Consider the following 23,840-nt stretch of genomic DNA (forward strand, 5'->3'; position numbering starts at 1 on the left):
ATAAGAGTATAGTTCCAAACCATAATATTAGCATAGAAAATAGCAACTTTTAATTTTCCATCAATCTTCTTAGCAGAGGCACAGGACGTCAACATGACATCAGATTTACGTTGTACACCAATGTCGCGGGACATTGCATTTTGTTTGGAAATGAAAATTGGGTTGATGTCCGAACCCGAACGTTAGGCCAACATCAATGTCCAACGTCGAACAAATGTTACATTTTGGTTACTTTTCAATGCAACCTAAAAACAAACTGAAAATGTCTAAATTTCAAAAAAATAATTTTAGGCCTTAAAAAGTTTTAAATCCACTGAAATATTGGGTTGTAGGTTAAATCATTTTAAAGGGGTCTTATATTTCCTATGTCCATGTAAAGCTACCCAATTGGGCCAACACCCATCCAATCACTAACAATATATTTCAATAAAAGTTTTAAGAAATGTTTATTTATTAACTCTATTTACTATTAATATGGCTTTTTTTTTCTTCCATATAATAACATTAGTGTTTAATGTTTAAGCTTTTAACCTTTTAGGCATTAAAAACATCTATAAGTCTTGTGTAAGTCCTAAATTTTATTCATTATGATCTTAAAATAGTTTTAAAAAGGTCTTAAAACTTCTTAAATTTTACTTGATAAAAGCCGTAAAAACCCTGAAAATATCAACGTCTATGTTACCGCTTGACGTTGTGTGGACATTACCAATATGTCTATCAGATGTTGGATTTTGGTTGCCATACCTGACGAATAAATGTCAGTATTTGACGTCAATATGACGTTGGATTCTGCTCACTTTCCAACAAACCATAAAATCAACAAAATATCAACATCATTTGAGGTCGTTATTGGATGTCAAAATAACGTTGTCCTTAGATGCTGGTGACCTAAATCTAACCTTATATTAATGTCTTATGATGTTGCGTGTCTACTGGGTTAGTACACGGTGTAAAGCGTTAAATAAGAAAATTATTAAATTATATTTATATCAATTTTACGAAATGCTAATGGTCTAATCCAATTCAATGATTTATGCTAAGCTAAGCTAAAAAGTGCTCCCGCAAAACCCAGATGTCAGCTAAATGGATTCAAAACTGATTAAACTCAAATATTTTTGAGGACAATGAGCCTGTTTACTTAATAGAAAGTGTAACGTTCCTTTAATGAGGTTATTTGTTTTGTTTTTGTTTAGTTATTCTGAATGACAACATGGCAGAAGGTTTTTTTGCACTTCCATGTCTGCTCATATTTTCCAAGGGTGCCAATATTAGCGGATGGACACCGTGCTGACTATATTACCTTCCCTGAATAACAATGTCTTCTTAAGATCCTTCTGGAAAGTCTCACGAAAGAAAATGAATGCGCAGATCATGCATCTACAGAAGCAGATTTCCACGAGATCGCCTCGCGTTCCCATAACCAGGCGTGTGTCGGTAGAAAAGTGCAGTCTTGTGGATGTTGAATGCATCTTCAGGGAACAGCTATATACAAAGTGGCATGTAGAAAATAAACCGTGAGCATTCCCCACCGCCGCTGTCCCGTGAACACAGGCATGATGCTTCATGCAAAAAAAAGCAGAGGTCCTATCCAGATCCCGGGGGGCTGAAAACTAGGTATGGCTCTTCTGTGTTAGCGCTAGGAAGGATCCAGACCTTACGAGACGATGCTCTGGGCTCAGTCCGAGTCTGGCTTTTTGGGACGGCGCATGACCCCCATCTAGTGTCCTGCTCCAGCAACTGCAACTCTACATCTGTGACAGGAGAGATCATCCGAAAATGGACCTCTCTTCCTCACTGTGAGCCCTTGTCAATCAGCCACGACATATCTCCTGTCCTGAGGAGAAAATAACACACACATCTTCGAGGACAACACAAAACGTAAGCAATACAAAAACTCACTTCATTAAATATATATATTGTACACATAGATATCACTTTTAGAAAAGAACACTAGTATATATAATGAATATATATATATATATATATATATATATATATATATATATATATATATATATATATATATATATATATATATATATATATATAGGTCACTCTAAATACAGTATATATAAGGCACTATAGAATGTCCAAAGTTAAAAAATGTTAAGGTGGTGTGTATAGGGTGGACAGTATAAATAGTGTCCTATATAATTACTGTCCACCCTATAGATTGCACATTAACTTTCTAATTTTAAAAAGATTTTTGGCTGCTTGTTCAAACTACCTATAAAAAAGAGCTGAAACAGCACAATTCTTTGGGACAACTTAATTGTTTTATGTTCAATCCACTTATATTTGTTAAGTTAGCTTAATGGATTTGTGTTGGGACAATATGAATGAATTGTGTGGAACCCTGCATTTTTTACAGTGTTATGTCATAACATTTGAAAAGGTGCTTTGGAACAATAATTATTATGAAAAGCAGTGTACAAATAAACTATCAAATTATGTGTGTGCGCGCAACAGTGTTATAATAATTAAAATTGTAAGAAAAAATATTGGAAAAACTTGAAAAAAATGAAATTAACTTAAACGAAATACAAAAAAATTGTTTATATATATCCAAAAATACATTGTATTAGGTCAAAATGATTTTTCCTTTATGTCAAAAACATTAGTATATTTAGTAAATTTCTTTTGTCAATATATCAAATATAAATGTGAATATATTTATAAATGTAAATCTCTAAACGTAAATATATAAAAATTAAATAAATAAATTGATTAGTAATGTGCATTGCTAAATACTTTATTAAACAACTTTACAGGCAATTTTCTCAGTATTCTGATTTTCTGAATCCCCAGATTACAGATTTTCAAATAGCCATTGATCGACCTTAAATTATCCAGATTTATGGACTATACTGCTCAAACACAAACACTGTTGCTGAGTCTTGTTATCTGCTACAGTGACATTACAGCGTGTTTCCTTTGTCTGCCTTTGCTGTGTTTTTGATCCTTTGCCTTGTTTATTTGTTTCATCCTGTTTACTGCCTGCCTTCTGACCATCTGCCTGCCTTTTGACTTCGACTCTGGATTGCCCTTATACATCTGTTTGCTTCTGTATTGACCACTGCTTGTCTGACCATTCTAATAAACCTGCATGTGGATCTTCACCTCTGTTGTCAGTGTCACTTCCCGCCTTACATACATACACTCACTGGCCACTTTATTAGGTACACCTTACTAGTGCCAGGTTGGACCCACTTTTGCCTTCAGAACTGCCTTAATCCTTGGTGGCATAGATTTAACAAGCTACTGGAAATATTCCTCAGAGATTTTGGTCCTTATTGACATGATAGCATCACGCAGTTGCTGCAGATTTGTCGGCTGCACATCCATGATGTGAATCTCCTGTTCCACCACATCCCAAAGGTCCTCTATTGGATTGAGCCCTGGAGACTGTGGAGGCCATTTGAGTACAGTGAACTCAATGTTGTGTTCAAAAAACCAGTCTGAAATGATACATGCTTTATGATATGGCACATTATCTTAAAGTGTGCCAAGAAAATATCCCCCACACCAGAACACCACCACCAGCCTAAACCATTGATACAAGGCAGGATGGATCCTTGCTTTCATGTCATGTCAAATTCTGACCCTACCATCTGAATGTCACAGCAGAAATTGTGACTCATCAGACCAGGCAACGTTTTCCCAACCTTCTATTGTCCAATTTTGGTGAGCCTGTGTGAACTGTAGCCTCAGTTTCCTGTTCTTAGCTGACAGGAGTGGCACCCGGTGTGGCCTTCTGCTGCTGTAGCCCATCTGCCTCAAAGTTGGATGTGTTGTGTGTTCAGAGATGCTCTTCTGCATATCTCAGTTGTAACGAGTGTGTATTTGAGTTACTGTTGCCTTTCTACCAGCTCTGGCCATCCTCCTCTGACCTCTGGCATCAACAAGGCATTTGTGCCAACAGAACTGCCACTCACTGGATATTTTCTCTTTTTCAGACCATTCTCTGTCAACCCTAGAGATGGTTGTGCGTGAAAATCCCAGTAGATCAGCAGTTTCTGAAATACTCAGACCAGCCCATCTGGCACCAACAACCATGCCACGTTCAGTCACTTAAATCACCTTTCTTCCCCATTCTGATGCTCGGTTTGAACTGCAGCAGATCGTCTTGACCATGTCTACATTTCTAAATGCATAGAGTTGCTGCTTTATGATTGGTTGATTAGAAAATTTGCGTTAACGAGCAGTTGGACAGGTGTACCTAATAAATTGGCCGGTGAGTGCATATAGTATGTGCTTTTTTAAGCGTAAGAGTAAACAAAAACAATGAACAGTAAACAAACTAACTTCATCTAGAGTCCACATAAATGCACTTACTCTACATCACGTTTTCTAATCGTCTTTCCAGAACCGAAAACTTCAGCAACCCGCGACACAATGGGGTCATAGTTCATACTGGCCACAGCGACCACCTCCTCGCTCCTGCAATCAAACACAGCAGATTAAACACAGCGCTGAACCTGCAACAGCTCAACATGATAACAACATGGTATAATGGCATACTCTGAATCTAGCTAGCTTGCTAGTTTATGCGGTGGCCGAGACAGCTTAAGCGCTGCTATTTAAAAAAATACGCAATTTCACTGCATGGGGTCCAATTTCACTGCATGTAAAAGTGTATGTGACAAATAAAGGCTTTTCATCACTATCACCATCATCAAATAGCATTTAACTTTACCAAAAAAATGTATTAATCAATAAAATCAATTCAGATGTGTTGATGATGATGAAATCTGGAGACAATAACAATCAAATAAACTCACTTTGTGTAGAACGCCACGAATTTCAGTTCATCCAAATCTCCCTGGATGACGACATCGTCAAAGCCATCACCGTAACCTTGATGACAAAATTTGAACTGCTTGAGATGCATCAAAAGAGCACTGAAACTACAGTACATTAAATACATGCTGAATATGTAAATCACGAATAGCTGCAATAAATGTGCAGTTTTGGGATAGAAATTTGTCCTTACCTGCATATCGTATGCTTTTGCCAAACATGGCTGTCCAGAAATAAGGCACCGTTTTTATATCTGAGGCTTTTCCCATGATGCTAAGTGCCGCCAGTCTACCTGCAGTGGAACAGATGGATATAACTAGATAAAACTAGATATACAGTAAGAGTATGTCAAGACTTGCTAACGTGTTCTAGCAAGCTGCTCCATAAAGTTGCTATCATCTTATAATAAGTTGCTTTACAGTATCCAGTTTCTAGCATGTTCTAACATGTTTTAGCAAGTTGCTAGTGCATTTCTAACATGTTTATCATGTTGCTAGCATGTCACTGGGATGTTTTAGCAAGTTACTATAACGGTTTAATGATGTTAGCATGTATAAAGACTTGCTACCAAGTTGCATATTGCTACAAGTTGCTACCACATTTTACTCTATTGTTGGCATACTTTATCATGCTGCTAATATACTAATAGCATTTTTATCACATTGATAGCAAAATTTTGTATATTTGTAGCATGTTTTAACTTGTTGTTAGCGTGCTAGTTATAGATAGATGTTTTAGCAAGTTGTTTACCAGTATTTAGTTTCTAGCATGTTCTAACATGTTTTAGCCATGTCACTGGCAGGTGTGAGCAAGTTACTATAATAATTTAATGATGCTAGCATGCTTATGATCATTTTAACAAGCTCCTACCACATTGTATCACGCTGCTAGTATACTAAAAGCATTTGTATCACACTGATAGCAACATTTTGCATGTTTTAACATGTTGTTAGCAAGCTGGTGATAGATAGATGTTTTAGCAAGTTGCTTACCAGTATCCAGTTTCTAGCATGTTCAAGTGTGTTTTAACAAGCTGCTAGTGTCTTTCTAATATGTTTAAAATGTTGCTACCATGTCACTGGCATGTTTTAGCAAGTTACTATAATAATTTAATGATGTTAGCATGTTTATAATAATTTTAACAAGTTGCTACCACATTGTACTCTGTTCCTGGCATACTTTATTATGCTACTAGTATACTAATAGCATTTTAATCACATTGATAGCAACATTTAGCATATTTGTACCATGTTTCAACATGTTGTTAACATGTTAGTGATGTATACCTGTAGATGTTAGCAAGTTGCTGACCAGTATTCAGTTTCTAGCATGCTCTAACATGTTTTAGCAATTTTCTAATGTATATTTAACATGTTTATCATGTTGCTACCACATCACTGGCATGTTTTAGCAAGTTAAAATAATGGTTTAATAATGCTAGCGTGTTTATAATACTTTATTAAGTTTCTAACACAATTTACTCGGTTCCGGGCATACTGCTGCTAGTATACTAATAACATTTATCACATTGATAGCAAAATTTTGTAGCATGTTTTAACATGTTGACAGACAGACAGACAGACAGACAGACAGACAGACAGACAGACAGACAGATAGATAGATAGATAGATAGATAGATAGATAGATAGATAGATAGATAGATAGATAGATAGATAGATAGATAGATAGATAGATAGATAGATAGATAGATAGATAGATAGATAGATAGATAGATAGATAGATAGATGTTTGATAGTGTATTTTTAACATGTTTTACCATGACAATAACATGTCATTTGCATGTTTTAACACTTTAATATAATGGTTTAATAATGTTAGCATGTTTATAATGCTTTAACAAGTTGCTATCATGGCTTACTATGTTGCTGGCATGCTTTATCATGTTGCTAGAATACAGATAGCATTGTATATCATTGATGGCATAATTAAACATATTTGTAGCATGTTGTTAGCATGCTAATGATAGAAACATAGACATTGCTACCATGTTTAGCCTTTCACTAGCAAGTGTTACCATGTTTTTAGCATTTCCTAGGATAGCTGTCATGGTTTGCAAGTGATAGACAAATAGAGCTACAGTTCTCACCGTGTACATGAGCCATCTGCCAGTGGGGTATGTTCACCTTCTTATTGCTGCGTAGAGCTAGAGGAAACGTGACCACATCACCACCAGCAAAGACCCCATCAATGTTCGTCTGCATGGTCTGAAAGGTTAAAGGTGTAGGTTTACACACTATGTAGTTTGTCCTTTGCAGCCCGATTAACTCATTATCATTGTCATTGTAATTAATTTAGCACTGATACAGCAGTAACAAGCATGAGCTAATTAGCACAAGTTGCAAAAACAGACTCATTCTGAATAGTAGCAGATGTTATTGTGTTCTGTGATGCAGAAACAGGTGTACAGAGCATATGGAGCACTACAGTGCAGAATGACTGCACCTTATTGACTGGGATGAATCCTTTAGAGTCCATGTGAACACCGCTCTGCTTGAGGAATGCTGTGGCTGGACTTGAACCTAAACACATACACTTTCACTGTAACAATGGTTTAGTCATTTACATCATTTAGAGCAGGGGTGCCCAAACTCAGTCCTGGAGGGCTGTTGTCCTGCATATTTTCCAACTCCAATTAAACACACCTAAACCAGCTAATCAAGCTCTCTCAAGGTATACTTCAAGAGTTCACACTTAGATATTGTTTGACAACTGTTAGCAGGTTTGGCATGCTGTCCCGGGAGAGAACCCTGAGCTCGGAGATAGGTGAGCCCAGGGCTCCCGCCTGGTCCATTAGGCATATGAGGGGAGTACGAGATCAGGTGGTTCTCGAGAGCTCCCTGTGGTAAAGGAAGAAAGGAGGAGAAGGGGTGGATGGGGGGTTTCTTTGGAAAACGAAGATAAGAGAGTAGTTCTAGCTAGGCTACTTATAGTGAGTTGGGGTTAATCTGATTGGCTAACTAGTGAATGTAGATGAGTGGCCAGCTGCAGTCAATCATATCACGTGCTCCTCTCGAAATTAGTTTGAAAACTTCACTAAAACTTACAGGCTAGTGTGTCGAAGGAAGTTGGAGCTAAACTATGTAGAACACTGGCCCTCCAGGACCAAGTTTGGACACCCCTGAATTTCAAACTAGATTCCTGGAGGGCCGCAGCTCTACATAGTTTATCTCCAACTACCTCTAACTCAATAATAGTCTGTAATAGTCTTGAACACCTTGATTAGTTGGATCAGCTGTGTTTGATTAGGGTTGGAGAAAAACCGTGCAGAGCTGTGGCCCTGCAGGAATCGAGTTTAAGACCTATAATTTAGATAATGGTGTACCAAATGAGTTCAGTCATTTACGTTGCTATTTTACTTTATTTCGGTGGTACTTATTTAATTTAAATTAGCTGTAAAGTTTACTGTAACTTTTATTGTGAAGTTTCAATGCCAATGAGTTTAACATCCTTTTTAAAGTATACGTTAAATTGATCAAAAGTGACACTAAAAAATATGTACTTTTTATATAGGGAGAGAAATATATTTGACAAAATTGAGAAGCCATGCATGTGTAGTTTCATTGACCCACCTATGCCAATAACGCAGACGTCAGCTCTTAAGACTTTGCCACTCTTTAGAACCACTTCTTTGAGCTATTAAAATAAAACGGACAAAAAACATTTCAGTTTCACATTACCACTGTGACTTAATACAGGATAGAAATCTCAGTATGTTCCTTAGAAAGACATTTATCTTAAGAGTAGATTCATAATAGGTCAAAATTCTGAGCACCATCAATTATACATTTACTTCATTGAGTGTGTGTTTACTCGGGTTGTTTGTTCTTGGAGTTTTAGCCAAGGGTAGATACATTATTGCAATTGCTGTGATGAAAATATTCACAGCAAATCATGCTAGTGTGACAAAAAGTGTAATTAATCACTCTACAGTAATGAGAAAGAGAGAGAGAGAGAGACAGAGAGAGAGAGAGAGTCCTACGCTTCACTGAACTCCCGTTTCTCTCACTTTCATGATACCTGTCCATTGTGCCCTCGCATCTCCCACACCTCGTTCAACATGTAGAACTTCACCCTGTTGGACTCAAACAGCTGAGAAGAGAAACAAAAAAAAGTTGTGGATTCACACTGATTTAACCATGCTTAAAGGTGAAGTATTGTATGTCACAATGTTATTAAAAGAATAGTTCACATAAAAATGTCATTCAGAAATTGCAAGTCAACTAATGACATTTTGAGAGTTCAAAAAACATGCACAGATAAAACTAGATTAATTCCCGTGGCTCTTGATGATCCACTGATACCTTATCAAGTGAAACTATAGGTCTGTGCAAAAAACCAAGTATTATTTACAACATTATTCCCCCCCACTTTTTTGAGAAAAACGTTTCTGGGGGAACTTCCCTCAAATGAAACAGTTCATTTTGACCATTTTTAAATCCATTTAGTTGATGTCCGGGGTTGGAGAGAGCACTTTTAGCTTAGCTTAGCATAGATCATTGAATCAGATTAGACCATTAGCATTTTGTTCAAAAATGTGAATTTTGTAGTTACATCATGCACTAAGGTATTATTTTAAATTTATTTTTAATCTAATCAGTCGATCTCCAGGCATGGGGGAAACACTTTTATCCTAGCTTAGCATAAATCATTGATTCGGATTAGACCATTAGCATATTGTTCAAAATGTTAAATTCTGTAGATACATTGTGCACTAAGGCCTCGTGTCTGCTGAAGCATCCACCGAACAATATTCTGAAAACGCTCAGATATGGATAAACAGATGGTAATGTCATTGTGACTGCCAGAGTTATGGTACACTGTGTAGCTACAGAATAGTCAAGCTTTAAAGATAAACATTATTTAAACTTTTTTTTTTTAACATTTTTGAGCAAGATTCTAATGGTCTGATCCAATTCAATGATTTATGCTAAGCTAAGCTAAAAGTGCTCTCGCCGGATCTGAAGATTTTCTGAATGGATTCAAAACTGGACTGTGTAACCTTTACTAGGGAAGCTATAAAATGAAATTATTTTATTTTTGTATTTGAAGTGAACCATATGCCTTTACTAATATAAGCAGGACATTCATCTGTTTATCAAAACATCATCAAACCTTCATCAAAGCTTTCCCGACTTTCTCTCCGAGGGCTTTCCGGAACGGCACAGCCTCTATGCCGATCACAGACACTGAATGAGCTTTATCTGTGAGAGCTGCAGCAACCTCCATTCCTGAACGCAAAATAACATATATAACCACTCGACATACATGAAGCATTTGAACACTTAAAGAAATAGTTTATCCAAACATTTAAAATCTGTTCTTTGTTCTGAAAAACACAAAAGAAGAAAGATTTTTCCCCCTAACATTCTTCAGAATATCTTCTTTTTTTTAATAGATGAAAGTGATATTGCTTCTTCGCCTCTCTGTACTGTTTATGCAATAATTTTCAACTCATATCACAATTGTTTGTAGTGGATGTGTGAAATCAGTTCTCAAATTCTCTCAGGTACTGTAGCTCATCACAATAACTATGAGATCCATTGATCTTTGGAAATCAGAAAGTATTGTGAAGAGTCAGAAAGTCTTATATTTGAATAGCAATCCCTGTAAATTCTGGCTTGAATAACACTTCACTTATACACAGAATACATGTGAATTTTATATCAGCTCTCACCAATAAACGAGGTTCCAATGATGACGGCGTTCTTACTGCTGGCGAGTGTGACGATGCTGTTGGCATCCTCTGGCGTTCGGAGGTGAAAAACATTTCCCACATCTTTACCTTTGTAACTCAGAGGTTTGGGCCTGTGAAAATGAAGGAAAAAACAAACAAAACATTTTAAATTCAAATGCAAAATGCATGTTTACCAATTTATATTGTTTAGATTTAAGATCAGCAGAATGTCTGCTTGAAATTAAAATTTACTCTTCTTATTTTTATATGTAAATAGTAGTGCTTATTATAAACAATGTATCTGTGCACTTCATTATTTTGTTAAAAGTTATTTTTCCATGGTGCGAATTCCACATTGAGGTTCAGGGCGGGGTCAACTTTTTGGGGTAATGTTATTTTGTGTAATCCAATGAACCGAATGTACTTATTTAAATGATGCCTATTTTATTAATAAAACATCAGTGTTTTGTGGGATGAGTTGTGTATTCTGACCCACGGTGAAACTATTTCAGAGGACACTGTTGGTCAAACTATGCATCTAATTTTATTTTAAGGTTATATGTAGGAACAACTACCGATTTTACAAGAAAAGTGTGAACATTTACCATGTCTGTCATTGTAGATTGATGCGATTATGCATTCACAATGGTATAGTCCATTATAGGGGAGGTCAAATGTAAATTTATTCATTCATTTTCCTTCGGCTTAGTCCCTTTGTTCATTAGGGGTCGCCACAGCGGAATGAACCGCCATTTTATCCAGCATATGTTTTACACAGCAGATGCCTTTCCAGCTGCAACCCAGTAGTGGGAAACACTCATACCCACTTATTCGTACACATACAGTACACTACGGCCAATTTTAGTTCATTTAATTCACCTATAGCCCATGTCTTTGTACTGTGGGTGAAACCGGAGCACCCACAGGAAACCCAACGCGAACACAGGGAGAACATGCAAACTCCACTCAGAAATGCCATCTGACCCAGTGACCTTCTTGCTGTAAGACGACAATGCTAACCACTGAGCCACCATGTAAGTTTGTATCATCTATTATTTTAATTAGTAATATTAGTATTTAAGATGCAAATCAGAGCAAACAATTTCTCACTATTTAGAGAGGTGACCCCTATACATGCTGTTTTGATCAGGGGCGTAGCAACCGGGGGTGACGGGGGGGATACATCCCCCTCACTTTTAGAGACAGACCATTTAGAAACAGGTTATTAATAATTATATGAACGTATAATCTCATACAGCCGCCCCCCCCCCACTTTTAAAATGTCCGCTTCGCCCCTGGTTTTGATGTCCTTCAGGGGGGATCAAGCGTTAAATAGGAAGGTCAATCCCCCCTAACCACCATGCAATTCGCACCCTGAATTTGCCTCAAAAACCATAACATTCCCTAGCTCTCGACCGAAAGATCTTTTCTTCACTTCTGGACACATGAAAAGGCTTTGTGCATGTACAGTACATCACGATATGGTAAAAAAGGACTCTGTTAAGGATCTTAACGTCTGTTTTATGCCAACTTAAAGGTTTTTGAAAGATAACAATCGAATATTTATGGAGACATGGGCATACATTTTCATTGAGAACTGTCAGATTTATGAAATGTTCCATTATTTGAAATGCTAGTGTTATTTTCAGTATAGCAATCTGTCACTTTGATCTGTTTAATACATCCTCCATCAACAAAACTACAGTAAAAAGAGGTCAAATATATAATAAAATCATACACTCTTAACAATTTCCTGTAGAATCTACAGTAACTTACAGTAACGTACAGTAAATCAACTACAGCAAAAATACTGTATTTACATTTACAGGACCATTTGCAGTATCTTGCTGTATTTACAGAACTGTTTGTATATATTTACTGTAAAATACACAGCAATTTTCCCAATGCAACTTTAAAATACAGTAACATACTGCATAAATGTCCTACAGTAAAATCCAGTTCATACTACAGTCAAATACTGTGTAATTTGCAAAAACCGTTAACCGTGTATTGATCAAAATCAGACCTTTCAATGGTAGTTCAGCTGTATTCGTGTTTACCTGCTTCCAGTGGCAATGAAGAGTTTCCGATATTCCATTTTAAAACCATCCCTAAATGTCACAGTGTGTGTCTTCACATCCACAGAGACAACCTGTGCAGAAACATGACAATTTGTGCAATTCTGCATATTCATTTGTAAAAAAAAAACAACAAAAACATATTTAGAAGTCAGTTGTTGAAATGCTATGCTACATTATTTACAAAATAAATTATTCCTAAAAGTATACTATGTATTACAAGGGTATAGTTCCAAAATGGCATTAATGTCTGATAGCTTTCATGGTTGAAAGATTACAATATTTATTTACAATTAAATATGTTTCTTTTTCATCTTCATTAATAAAGACCTCACCTCTTTCTCCAGTAATACCTCTATGTCATGCATCTGAAAGAAATCAGATGAACGCAACTGCAGCTGTTCAGCCGTGCTCTCTAGAGACTGAAGAAAAGCATCAAATCAATGTCTGAATGTCATAAGCCTGCATGTGTGTGGTCAGAATGAAACTTTCTGTTGGAATTTTTTCATGTAATTATGAACTGAATATGTGAACCTGGACCATAAAACCATGTCATAACAAACTGAGCTTTAGACAAGTTGAATTAATTCTGTTGTTGTATGATTTGTTAAGATATGGCAATATTTAGTTGAGATACAAGTATTTAAAAATCTGAAATATGAAGGATTAAAAATCGAAATACTGAGAAAATCACTTTTAATATTAATGTTTGACAGTAGAGAATTTTTGTCATCAAGGAAGGTGATCTTTACTTAATATTGTAATGATTTTTGGCATACAGGAAAAGATTTGGATCTTACAATAAATCATAGAATATAGTGTACTAGCTTTGTGGCCCAGGGTTACATGGTTAAACCTTTTTTCCCCCACACTATTCTATGGACTGTTCTGTGTACAAACCTTACTCAGTTTAGGCCTGTCGTAAGGCAGATGTTTGTCCGTGGTGCAGATCACTATACGGTCAGTGAAGCCCTCCTGCCTCAGAGTCTCAGCACACACCAGACCAGCAGGACCTGAGTGAGAACATCCACAAAAGGTCAACAGGAGCATCAGAAATCTTCATCTTTTATCTTGAATCTGAATATAAATGCGTGACTTTAGCTGATGCTTTGAATGTTATCTCCTACAGTTTATCTTTATTATTACTTAACAACCAGTAATTGCACTGTCTCATGTTTAAAGGTGGCAAGTAAACTTTGATCTTAGTCTGTTCTAAATGTACAACTATTTATATGGCTATTTTAAGCTGACAGTTACAGTTAAATCAAATCAGGCTGGGATAGGAATGATCTTAAGAAATGCCTTTGTTTTGCACACTGAAGTACATTACAAGGTGCATTACCCATTTAAGCCACTATGAAGGTAAATTCAGCTTTATTTTCTAAACTAGGCTATAACTATACAGTATATATCGTGCAATTGACAAGGTCAGTGGATTGTAAAGTTATAGCCATAGCATATAAGGTTCACTAGGATTACGCAAAACATCACGTGAATTCACTGAATGTCAACTGACCTGGCATTTAGTGTATATAATAGTTGTAAATATAGTCAAAAATCAATATTATAGTTGTTTGTCCAATAAATAATTAATAGTTTATGATTTTAGACATGTTCATTATCAACAAACAAAATTTAACCAACTTTTAAATGTAGTGTGACGTCGTTACATGTATCGTTTATATTTAAGCCCCGCCCACTTGCGCTAAACGGTTGCCATTCTCTGTGTTGCGATTTCAGCCGTGTCGCGTCAACGTCGCGTCGAAAGTAAACAAACAAAGCTGTTATAAACTCCGACGGTGTCTATATTGCAAACATATGCAGACGGCCATTCAGTGTCTGTAATCGAGCCTTCCATAAAGGACTGGCGTCCTGTTTTAAAAGTTTGTTAACAATACATTTCTGTTTAGCCTTCTGAAAATACCATCGTGGGTGTAACGTTCGCCGTCTGACAGAAGCTATACAGTACACTGCAAACCGTGAGTAAACGATTTCACAATGCTATGTAAATGATGGTTATTTAAAATAAGAGTTTAAACAGTTTTCAAAATGCTCAGGTGCAATATACTTTATTGACATAGCATTGTTGTTTGTATTTTCCTATCCAGTCAGTAATAACATTGATTTAACATTCCTGACAAACCTTGCTTTAAAAATAAATCATACCAGAATGAGGGTTGAAATTATATATTTTCCAAATATAGTAACTTATATGTAAATAACCATAATCATTAAAAAAAAATCCATGATCTCTTGATTTAATGAAAATTCAGATTTTTTTATTAGTTCTCGTGGCATCCCAAACCCATAAACTACACTTTTGTTCATCTTCAACAGAATGCAAATGAAGATATCTTTAAAGGATTGGTTCCAGTTTTCTGGACTTTAATCGTCTCAGAATCATTGCTGTCTATGGAGGATGAAAGAGCTCTCGATGTTTGTGTACTAAAGATGACTGAAGATCTCAGGAGATTGGAACGACATGTGGGTGAGTAATTAACAGCAAAAATGTAAATTTTTTGGGGTGAACTAATACTTTAAACTAAAGAACCAAATATATTTCTGTTGCTTTATTCAACCATAAATCTGATGGTTGAGAAAAAAAATCATACAAAAATCAAGACGCTAAATTCAAGTCTTTAGAAGAGACATTTTTGCTTTTTAAGGCTTTTTTTAAACAACTAAAGACTTTATTCACATATAAACATCAATCAGCGAGCATAAACAGAAACTCAACCTGATAAATGTGTGAGAATGAACCTCGTTGGTTTTTGCTGAAACTCAAATGTGCACCTGATATGCCTTCTAAGACCAAATGAACTGGAATAAATACATTTATATGAATTTATTTTTATTATTTTTTAAATACTTTATTTATAAGGATTTTTTATACATTTGCACAAAACAGAAAAAAAAATATGAATTAATTTTTTGCTGAAAGTTTTGAAGCATCAGTATTTTTTGTGCTCAGATTTTCAACTATAGGACATAAATCTCTTGGAGTTGTTGAAAAATATGTTTTATTATTGTCAGTGGTGTAAACAAATTACAAATATTCGAATTACTGTAATTGAGTAGTTTTTCTCAATTTCTCAGAAATTGTAATTTAATAAGTAGTTTTAAAAATGTGTACTTCTACTTTCCCTTGAGTACATTTTTAGTGCAGTATTGGTACTTTTACTCCACTACTTTCCTTCAACTTGCAGTCACTACTTTATTTTTATCTGTCTATGGGGATTAGAAAAATCAATTCTGTGCTTCCTGTCCAATCAAATCACACATAGAAAGTAAATCACATCCTACTAAACAACCTCAAGACATGGTGATTTATAATTGCAGCAAACTGTTTGGAAGCATTAAAAGTGTCCACGAAGACACATGTCACTGATGAGAACATGATGGATGTTTACTGTATGACAATGGAAATGGAAACCCTTAAACACCCAGCAGGTACACAACGTCAACTTGACGTCAGATTGACATTATACCCCAACGTTGTGGGGACGTTGCATTTTGTTTGGAAATAAAAATCGGGTTGACATCAGAACCTAACATCAAGCCGACAACTAGGGGTGTCAAAATTAATTGTTTTTTGGTGCACTGCGATGCAGACGCGGACAATTCGGTATCGGTTCTGTAATAATCATAACCGGTTATTATGTACTGACGTCATTTATCTCATATGGGCTCTGTCGCGAGGGAGGTGAGCGCAGGTATTTACAACACTACAGGCGCCAACTACTTAAAAATTTCACTGTGTGTGCTTTCTGGAAAGTCTTTCACTGGCACTTACAGCAGAAGCCCCTATTTCTCTTCGATTGAGGGAATGAAAGTACTCCATTTCTCTCTCTCTCTCACTGTGGCCCATTTCACCTGCTGGCGTGACTTTTCCTCCCCTCTCTTTTCCTCTTGGCTGTATGCATTCGAAATAAATTTCCGAATAAAAGCGCGGGAGCGGTCGGTAACTCTGGTGTAATTTTAACAGGAGTGGGCGGTCTCACAATATCGCTCCCGAGCGAGCGAGCAAGCACGCGTGTGTGTGTGTGTGTGTGTGTGTATGAGTGCGCGTGTGTGTGCGTGTGTGTGTGTTTGTTTGGTGCTGTCTATGTTTGTGTATGTGTGTGAATGAGAGACAGTGTGGTGCTGTGTGTCCATGTGTGTGTGTGTTTATACAGACAGCTTGTTATAGCAACCCCTCAAAATACAACACTGTGTATGGAAAGCATCGTCAATGCACCATGATGCACCAAAATATCGTATTGAACTGAATTGATGACATGATAATCGTAATCGAACCGAACCGTGAGACCAGTATAGGTTCACACCTCTACCGACAACATTAATGTCCAGCCTAAAAGCAACCAAATATCAATGTCTAATGATGTTACAGCTTGACGTATGAACGTGTGTACGTGTGTACTTGTGAGAACATTACCACTATGATGCTATCAGATGTTGGATTTTGGTTGCCATACCTGACGAATACATGTCAGTATTTGACGTCAATATGATGTTGGTTTAAGATGTTGGGTTGACATTGGATTTTGGTCACTTTCTAACACAAACTAAAATCAACCAAATATCACCGTCATTTGACATTGTTATTGGACATCAAAATAACGTTGTCCTTAGACATCGGCTAGAAATTGAATTTTGGTCAGCTGACATCACAACCTAAATCTAACCTAATATTACCGTCTTGTGATGTTGTGTGCCTGCTGGGCAATGACTAAATACACTACAGAATGTTACGTTTACACACATCCACAAATTACATGTATTTGCACCAGCTTTTTACAGCGTAATACTCTCTACTCACAACTCTTGAGTACTTTTGAAAGGGCTACTTTTAACTCATACTTTGAGTAATATTTACAACAGATACTTTTACCCTACTTGCACTACATTTTTAGGCAAGCAATGGGACTTTCACTTAAGCATGACTTTTCAGTACTCTTTCCACCACTGATTATTTTTTGGATGGGTTTGGATTCGGAACAACATGAGTGTAAGTAAATGATTATCATTTTAATTTTAAGGCAAACTAACAACTTTAGAAGCACACATACATCTGTGTATGTTTTAATAAACATTCATTCAGATTCTATCATATAAATAATGCTATAAAGTAAATTCATGTCGTTTTAATGCAATTTGGTGTCATTTTATAATATCATGGCTCCAACCTGATCCAATAATGAGAACGTGACTGAATCCAGTGCTGGAATTGATGACGGCAGAGCATTTTGACATAACCTTTGATCGCCGTTGAGTCTGAAGGGCCTGTCAGGAAACAAATGATTTCTCACATCACCGTTTACAGCTGCTGTTAAATGTAACTGTCTCTGCACACATTCTATAGACAGAGAGAGAGAGAGAGGCACTCTTACCTGCTTGTTTGCTCTTATTATCACCTTCTCCTTTTCGACTCTGACCTGAAATAGTAGAAAAACAAGAAAAACAAATTGACTTGACAGATTATTATGTAACAGAGGGATTATGAAAACACCCCCACTGTTTAGGGATGACACATACTGAGATTCATTTTCTCTCCTCTGATGAACTCCTACATCTTCAGGGTTTATAGAAATGTGTAAGGAAAATGCTTAATGCATATGCCTGTGAATATTTTTGGACAAAAACCGTGATGTGTCAGAAAATTTATATCATACACAAGATGTGTTTGGCGCGATTTGTTGCTATTTTCAGACCAGCGCAACCCTAATTTTCCTGCTTTGCGCCACGTTGTTTAAATAGCAAGTGCATTTGCACTGCTTTGTGGACTCATGGGTGTTCCAGTCTCGAAAGGAGGTGTGTTAAGGTGCATTGTTGGCGCATTGCTATTTCAAGAATTCACATTTAGCTAATGATTTATACATGGCTTGTTTGGCATGCTGTCCTGGGAGAGAGCCCTGAGAAATAAATTATTTATTTATTTTGGAATATAAAAACTGCTTAATGGTTCTCCCACAGTCCAAAGACATGTGGGATAAGTGAATTGAATAAACAAATTGACTGTAGTGTATGTGTGTGAATGAGTGTGTATGGATGTTTCCCAGTACTGGATTGCAGCTGGATGCGCTGTGTAAAACATATGATGGATAAGTTGGCGGTTCATTCCACTGTGGCGACCCCTAATAAATAAAGGGACTAAGCCGAAAGAGAATGAAAATGCTTAATGAAAATGCCAATTTGCACATAAATTTTAAAAACACGTATACAAAATGCACCCTAAAACCATTCAAATTGACCCTTAAACATTTTATTCCACACATAAACTATGATGGAGAAAATACAACACAAGACTTCCGGTATGCAGTTAGGAGAGTGAGACGTGTACGGGAGCCGCTCCGTAAATTCGATTTAATTTAGGCAGTAAAAAGGGACACTCTGAGCTTTTAAAGACTAAAAGTGACGTCCGCAAAGGTAAAGATCCTTTCGAATCTAGCTAGAACCAGTTCTCATTATTACGATGCCTAAAACCAAGCGTGTTTCTCCTGGTCCTGCTGAAACTGACGACGACGCCAAAATGGCTGCGCTTTCTTCAGATTTAACGCCAGCTGTTTTAAAAGAGTTGCTCATTACAACTATACGTCAGGAAATAACTGAGTTGAGAACAGAATTCCTCGCTGAAATACGCGCCTCTACAGCTACCCTTCAGGCCACCATTTCCTGTCATAGCACCAAGATCGCAGACATTGAAACATCGCTGAACAGCGTGGACGAAAGGCTCGGCGCACTGGAGCGTAAATGCCAGTCACTAGAAAAGGACAACGAGGAATTGAAAACTAAAGCGGACGACCTGGAAAACCGCTCGCGGCGTAACAACCTTCGCATTTTGGGTATCCCGGAGAATATGGAAACGTCTAAGCCCTCTCATTTTATGGCAACGTTTTTCACAGAACTTTTTGGAGATAAGATATCTACAGCGCCAGAGATTGAACGGGCACACCGGTCTCTCGCTACTAAACCGCGGCCTGGCGCACCTCCAAGACCAATGATTGTGCGCTTTCTTCGCTTCCAAACAAGGGAGGAGATATTACGTCTGGCACGGGAACACGGAGAACTGCGTTACAAAGAATCAAAAGTTTTGATTTTCCCTGACTTTTCCGCGGATCTCAAGAAACGGCGAGACCAGTTCAAGTCTGTTAAGACAGACCTACACGCCGCGGGGGTTAAATTCAGAATGGTGTATCCCTGCAAACTCATCCTTTCATTCAACGGAGAAACGCGCAGTTTCGATACACCTGGCGCTGCGCTCTCTTTTTTTGCTACAACGATTAAACCTCAACAGTCCAAGGAGATGCACGCAGCGGACTCGGATACATAGCTGACCACCGACGGAGGATCTTTCTCTTTTGTTAATACGTGAGTGACACTTTATAGAAAATACGTCTATAAGACTAATGTGGACTTGTCACAAAATGGGTGCATGATACCGGACTATTGACTTTTTGTGTTATACTTATTATCCAGGCACCCCGAAGTCGTTATCCTACAATATATGGTAATATTACATCTCACATGAGGTTCCTTACTTTTATTTTTTGGTAATATATTACGGAGCTCTCTCCGAAATGTTCGACGGAGAGATTGTTGTTGTGTGTTAATGGGGAATGTTTATTCAAACATGCAAGGGAGGGTTTTTTTTTTTTTTTTTATTTATTTATTTTCTCAATTTTTTTTATTTGCCTTTTTTTTCTTCCTATTATCAGTATTTCACATGCCAAACTCAGAAGTTGCTATCCCATGTCTTTTTACTCGGCCAATTTTTTTACATCTATTGCCAGTCGTATAACCTATGACCAGTAATATTAAGCAAGGAAGCTCATGCGTCCGTTTCACCAGTTGGAATGTTAAAGGGTTAAATAGTATAATAAAATGTAATAAGGTTCTGTCACATCTGGAACACTTAGATACCCATATTGGTTTTCTACAAGAAACTCACTTAAAAAACTTAAATCATAACAGGTTGTGTAAGAAATGGGTTGGACAAGTATATCACACCAAATTCAACAGTAAATCCAGAGGGGTAGCAATTATTTTAAACAAATGTGTTCAGTTTTCCCCTTCAGATATTTTAACTGATCCTGGGGGAAGATATGTAATTGTTTCAGGTGTTCTATATGGCGCACCTGTTACACTGGCCAATATATATGCACCGAACTATGACGATGAACACTTTGCCCAGAAAATATTTTCTTTACTTCCTGATTTGAATACACACTGTCTTATTATGGGAGGTGATTTTAATTGTACTCTGAACACCTTACAGGATCGCTCTTCCATAAAACCTATTCAATCTTCTAAAATGGCTACTAAACTTAAGTTGCTCCTAAACACTTGTGGTCAAGTCGATGTATGGCGCTTTTTTAACCCTTCAGCACGACAGTATTCTTTCTTTTCACATGTCCATCACAGTTACTCCCGCATTGATTATTTTTTTTTAGACAAGAAGTGGCTATCTAATGTGAAGGACTGTTCATATAACAGTATTGTTATATCAGACCACGCCCCACTTACACTGTCTATCAGATTTCAGAATAAGATGCTACATTCTGGAAGTTGGAGATTTAACCCCCTTTTTCTGTCTGATAAAGAGTTTTGTAATATATTACAAACTCACTTAGATACTTTCTCGGACATAAATACAGTGCCAGAGACCTCACCATCTATGATTTGGGAAGCCCTGAAGGCCTATATGCGAGGGCAAATCATCTCTCACTCAGCCTATATAAACCGTCAACGACGAAAGAATTTAGAAGAACTGTCCATCAAAATCCTTCAGCTTGATTCGACCTATGCAATCTCTCCAGATCCTGGGATATATAAAGAGAGACTGAAACTGCAGTCTGATTTTAATATATTATCAACTCACCAAGCTGAGAAGTTACTGCTTAAGTCTAAACAAAAGTCTTTTGAATATGGGGAAAAGCCAAATAAACTTCTTGCATTTCAATTAAAAGAAAAATCGGCTCAAAATTTAATCTCTCAGATCCGCTCCCCTGCTGGTGATTTGATTATCAATCCTGTAGATATTTCTGCTCATTTTAAAGATTATTATGCTAAGCTATACAATTCAGAACCCCCAACCTCGGGATTCCTTATGGAGAGTTTTTTTGAACAGCTGTCCATACCTACTATATCAGACACGATGAGAGAAGAATTAGAATTGCCTTTTTCTTCTGAAGAAATAACTCTAGCTATTCAGAATATGCAAAATGGTAAGAGTCCTGGACCCGATGGATTCCCTGCAGAATTCTTTAAAAAGTTTTCTCAAACACTTAAAACGCCTTTTTTAAATATGCTTGTAGACTCCTTTGATAAGGGCTGCCTACCTCCAACCCTTCGACACTCCAGTATCTCTTTGATTTTAAAAAAAGACAAAGACCCACTTGAATGTGGATCTTACCGGCCCATTAGTCTCTTAAATGTAGATATAAAAATTCTAGCTAAAATGCTTGCAAAGCGCTTGGAATCTGTTTTAACTACAATTATACACGACGATCAAACAGGTTTTATTAAAAATAGATTATTGTCACACAACATAAGAAGATTATTAAATATAATTTATACTTCTGATTCTCAACAACCGGAGGCTCTTCTCTTGCTCGACGCAGAGAAAGCCTTCGACCGCGTGGAATGGGATTACTTATTTTATGTATTACAGAAATTTGGCTTTGGTAATAAGTTCATATCCTGGATTAAACTTTTATATTCTTCTCCAACATCCTCAGTTTGCGTAAACCGGATAGCTTCCTCAAACTTTCCTTTGAAAAGAGGTACAAGACAGGGCTGCCCGCTTTCACCACTGCTTTTTGCATTGGCAATCGAGCCTTTGGCGATTGCCATTCGTACTGAGCAGACCATACAAGGCATTGGGAGAGCTGGCACAGACCACAAAATCTCACTATATGCTGATGATGTGTTACTTTACATGTCAAACCCGGATGTTTCTTTACCCGAAGCCCTTAGAATTATAAAATCTTTTAGTCTTTTCTCTGGCTATAAATTAAATATAAATAAAAGTGAGATATATCCGATAAATTTTCCTACTTCTAAATTACCCCCAAGTATTTCAATGCTCAAAGTGGCCACTCATAGTTTTAAATACTTAGGCATAACAATTACTCGTAAATACACAGAACTTTTTAAAGCTAATTTCACTGCGCTTCTCCTGCGAATTCAGGAAGACTTCATACGATGGTCAGTTCTCCCTCTGTCACTGACTGGTCGAGTAAACACAGTGAAGATGAATGTTTTACCCAGATTCCTTTATTTATTCCAGTGCGTTCCCACTTTCATACCCAAATCATTTTTTAAGATTTTAAATCAACATATTTCTTCCTTTATTTGGAATAAAAAAACGGCCAGAATACGGAGAGAAGTACTGCAGAAACCGAAGCTTGAAGGTGGGCTTGCTCTTCCTAATTTTTTACATTACTACTGGGCTGCAAACATACATCCCACACTTTTCTGGTTTCAGAGCCACTTCGGGCTCTGTGACTGGACTCCGGCTTGGGTCAGTATAGAGGTAGGGTCTTGTTCACCAGCCTCTCCGGCCGCATTACTTTGTGGTCCCCTCACCGCCATCTCACGATGTCCCTTTGGAAACTGCATTGTCCGACACTCATTACGAATATGGTCTCAACTTCGGAATCATTTCGGTCTTCAACGTCTTCCCTTGGTATTACCTATTAACCATAACCCTGCATTTCCCCCATCACTTAACGATAAAGCATTTAATATTTGGCAGAGAGCAGGAATATCCACTGTCAATGATATTTATATTGATAATATTTTTCCCAGCTTTTCACAATTAATACAAAAATTTTCTCTTCCTAGCACTCATTTCTTCAGATACCTACAAATTAGAAACTTTGTTAAAAACTCATATCCAGATTTTCCGAACCTTCCACCAAAATCTCAACTTGACCAAATTTTTGAAGTACCCTTAGATAAAAAAGGTATACTGTCTACTTTATACAGGCTGATCTCCTCTTTTTCTACTACCTCTCTTTTCTTTATTAAACAACAATGGGAGTCAGACCTCAATCTTACATTTGAGGATGATACGTGGGACCAGATTCTGTCCCGCATTCATACCTCCTCTATCTGCGCACGACATAGCCTCATCCAATTAAAATTTGTTAATCGTATATATTGGACAAAAGTGAGATTGGCAAAAATAACTCAAGACGTGGATCCTATATGTGACCGGTGTAATCAAGCACCTGCAGACTTAATACATATGTTTTGGCTGTGCC

At 37.0% G+C, this 23,840-nt stretch overlaps 1 protein-coding gene across 3 annotated transcripts in view; it reads right to left on the bottom strand.

Moving 5' to 3' along the window:
- Positions 1-523: 523 nt before the first annotated feature.
- Positions 524-23,840, bottom strand: part of LOC130228898 (apoptosis-inducing factor 3) — a 68,838-nt gene continuing 45,521 nt past the window's right edge. For all 3 annotated transcript variants that reach the window (XM_056457397.1, XM_056457395.1, XM_056457396.1), the window contains exons 6-20: positions 17,964-18,008; positions 17,760-17,856; positions 13,474-13,586; positions 12,909-12,995; positions 12,556-12,647; positions 10,496-10,626; positions 9,934-10,049; positions 8,839-8,910; positions 8,391-8,454; positions 7,264-7,340; positions 6,908-7,025; positions 4,994-5,092; positions 4,782-4,857; positions 4,336-4,440; positions 524-1,834 (exon numbers count right to left, since the gene is read on the bottom strand). In XM_056457397.1, the coding sequence (XP_056313372.1) occupies positions 1,792-1,834; positions 4,336-4,440; positions 4,782-4,857; positions 4,994-5,092; positions 6,908-7,025; positions 7,264-7,340; positions 8,391-8,454; positions 8,839-8,910; positions 9,934-10,049; positions 10,496-10,626; positions 12,556-12,647; positions 12,909-12,995; positions 13,474-13,586; positions 17,760-17,856; positions 17,964-18,008 (1,335 nt within the window). In that variant the 3' untranslated portion in view covers positions 524-1,791. The remainder of the gene's footprint in view (positions 1,835-4,335; positions 4,441-4,781; positions 4,858-4,993; positions 5,093-6,907; positions 7,026-7,263; positions 7,341-8,390; positions 8,455-8,838; positions 8,911-9,933; positions 10,050-10,495; positions 10,627-12,555; positions 12,648-12,908; positions 12,996-13,473; positions 13,587-17,759; positions 17,857-17,963; positions 18,009-23,840) is intronic.

Source organism: Danio aesculapii, chromosome 5, assembly GCF_903798145.1.
Source record: "Danio aesculapii chromosome 5, fDanAes4.1, whole genome shotgun sequence".
NCBI lineage: Eukaryota > Metazoa > Chordata > Actinopteri > Cypriniformes > Danionidae > Danio > Danio aesculapii.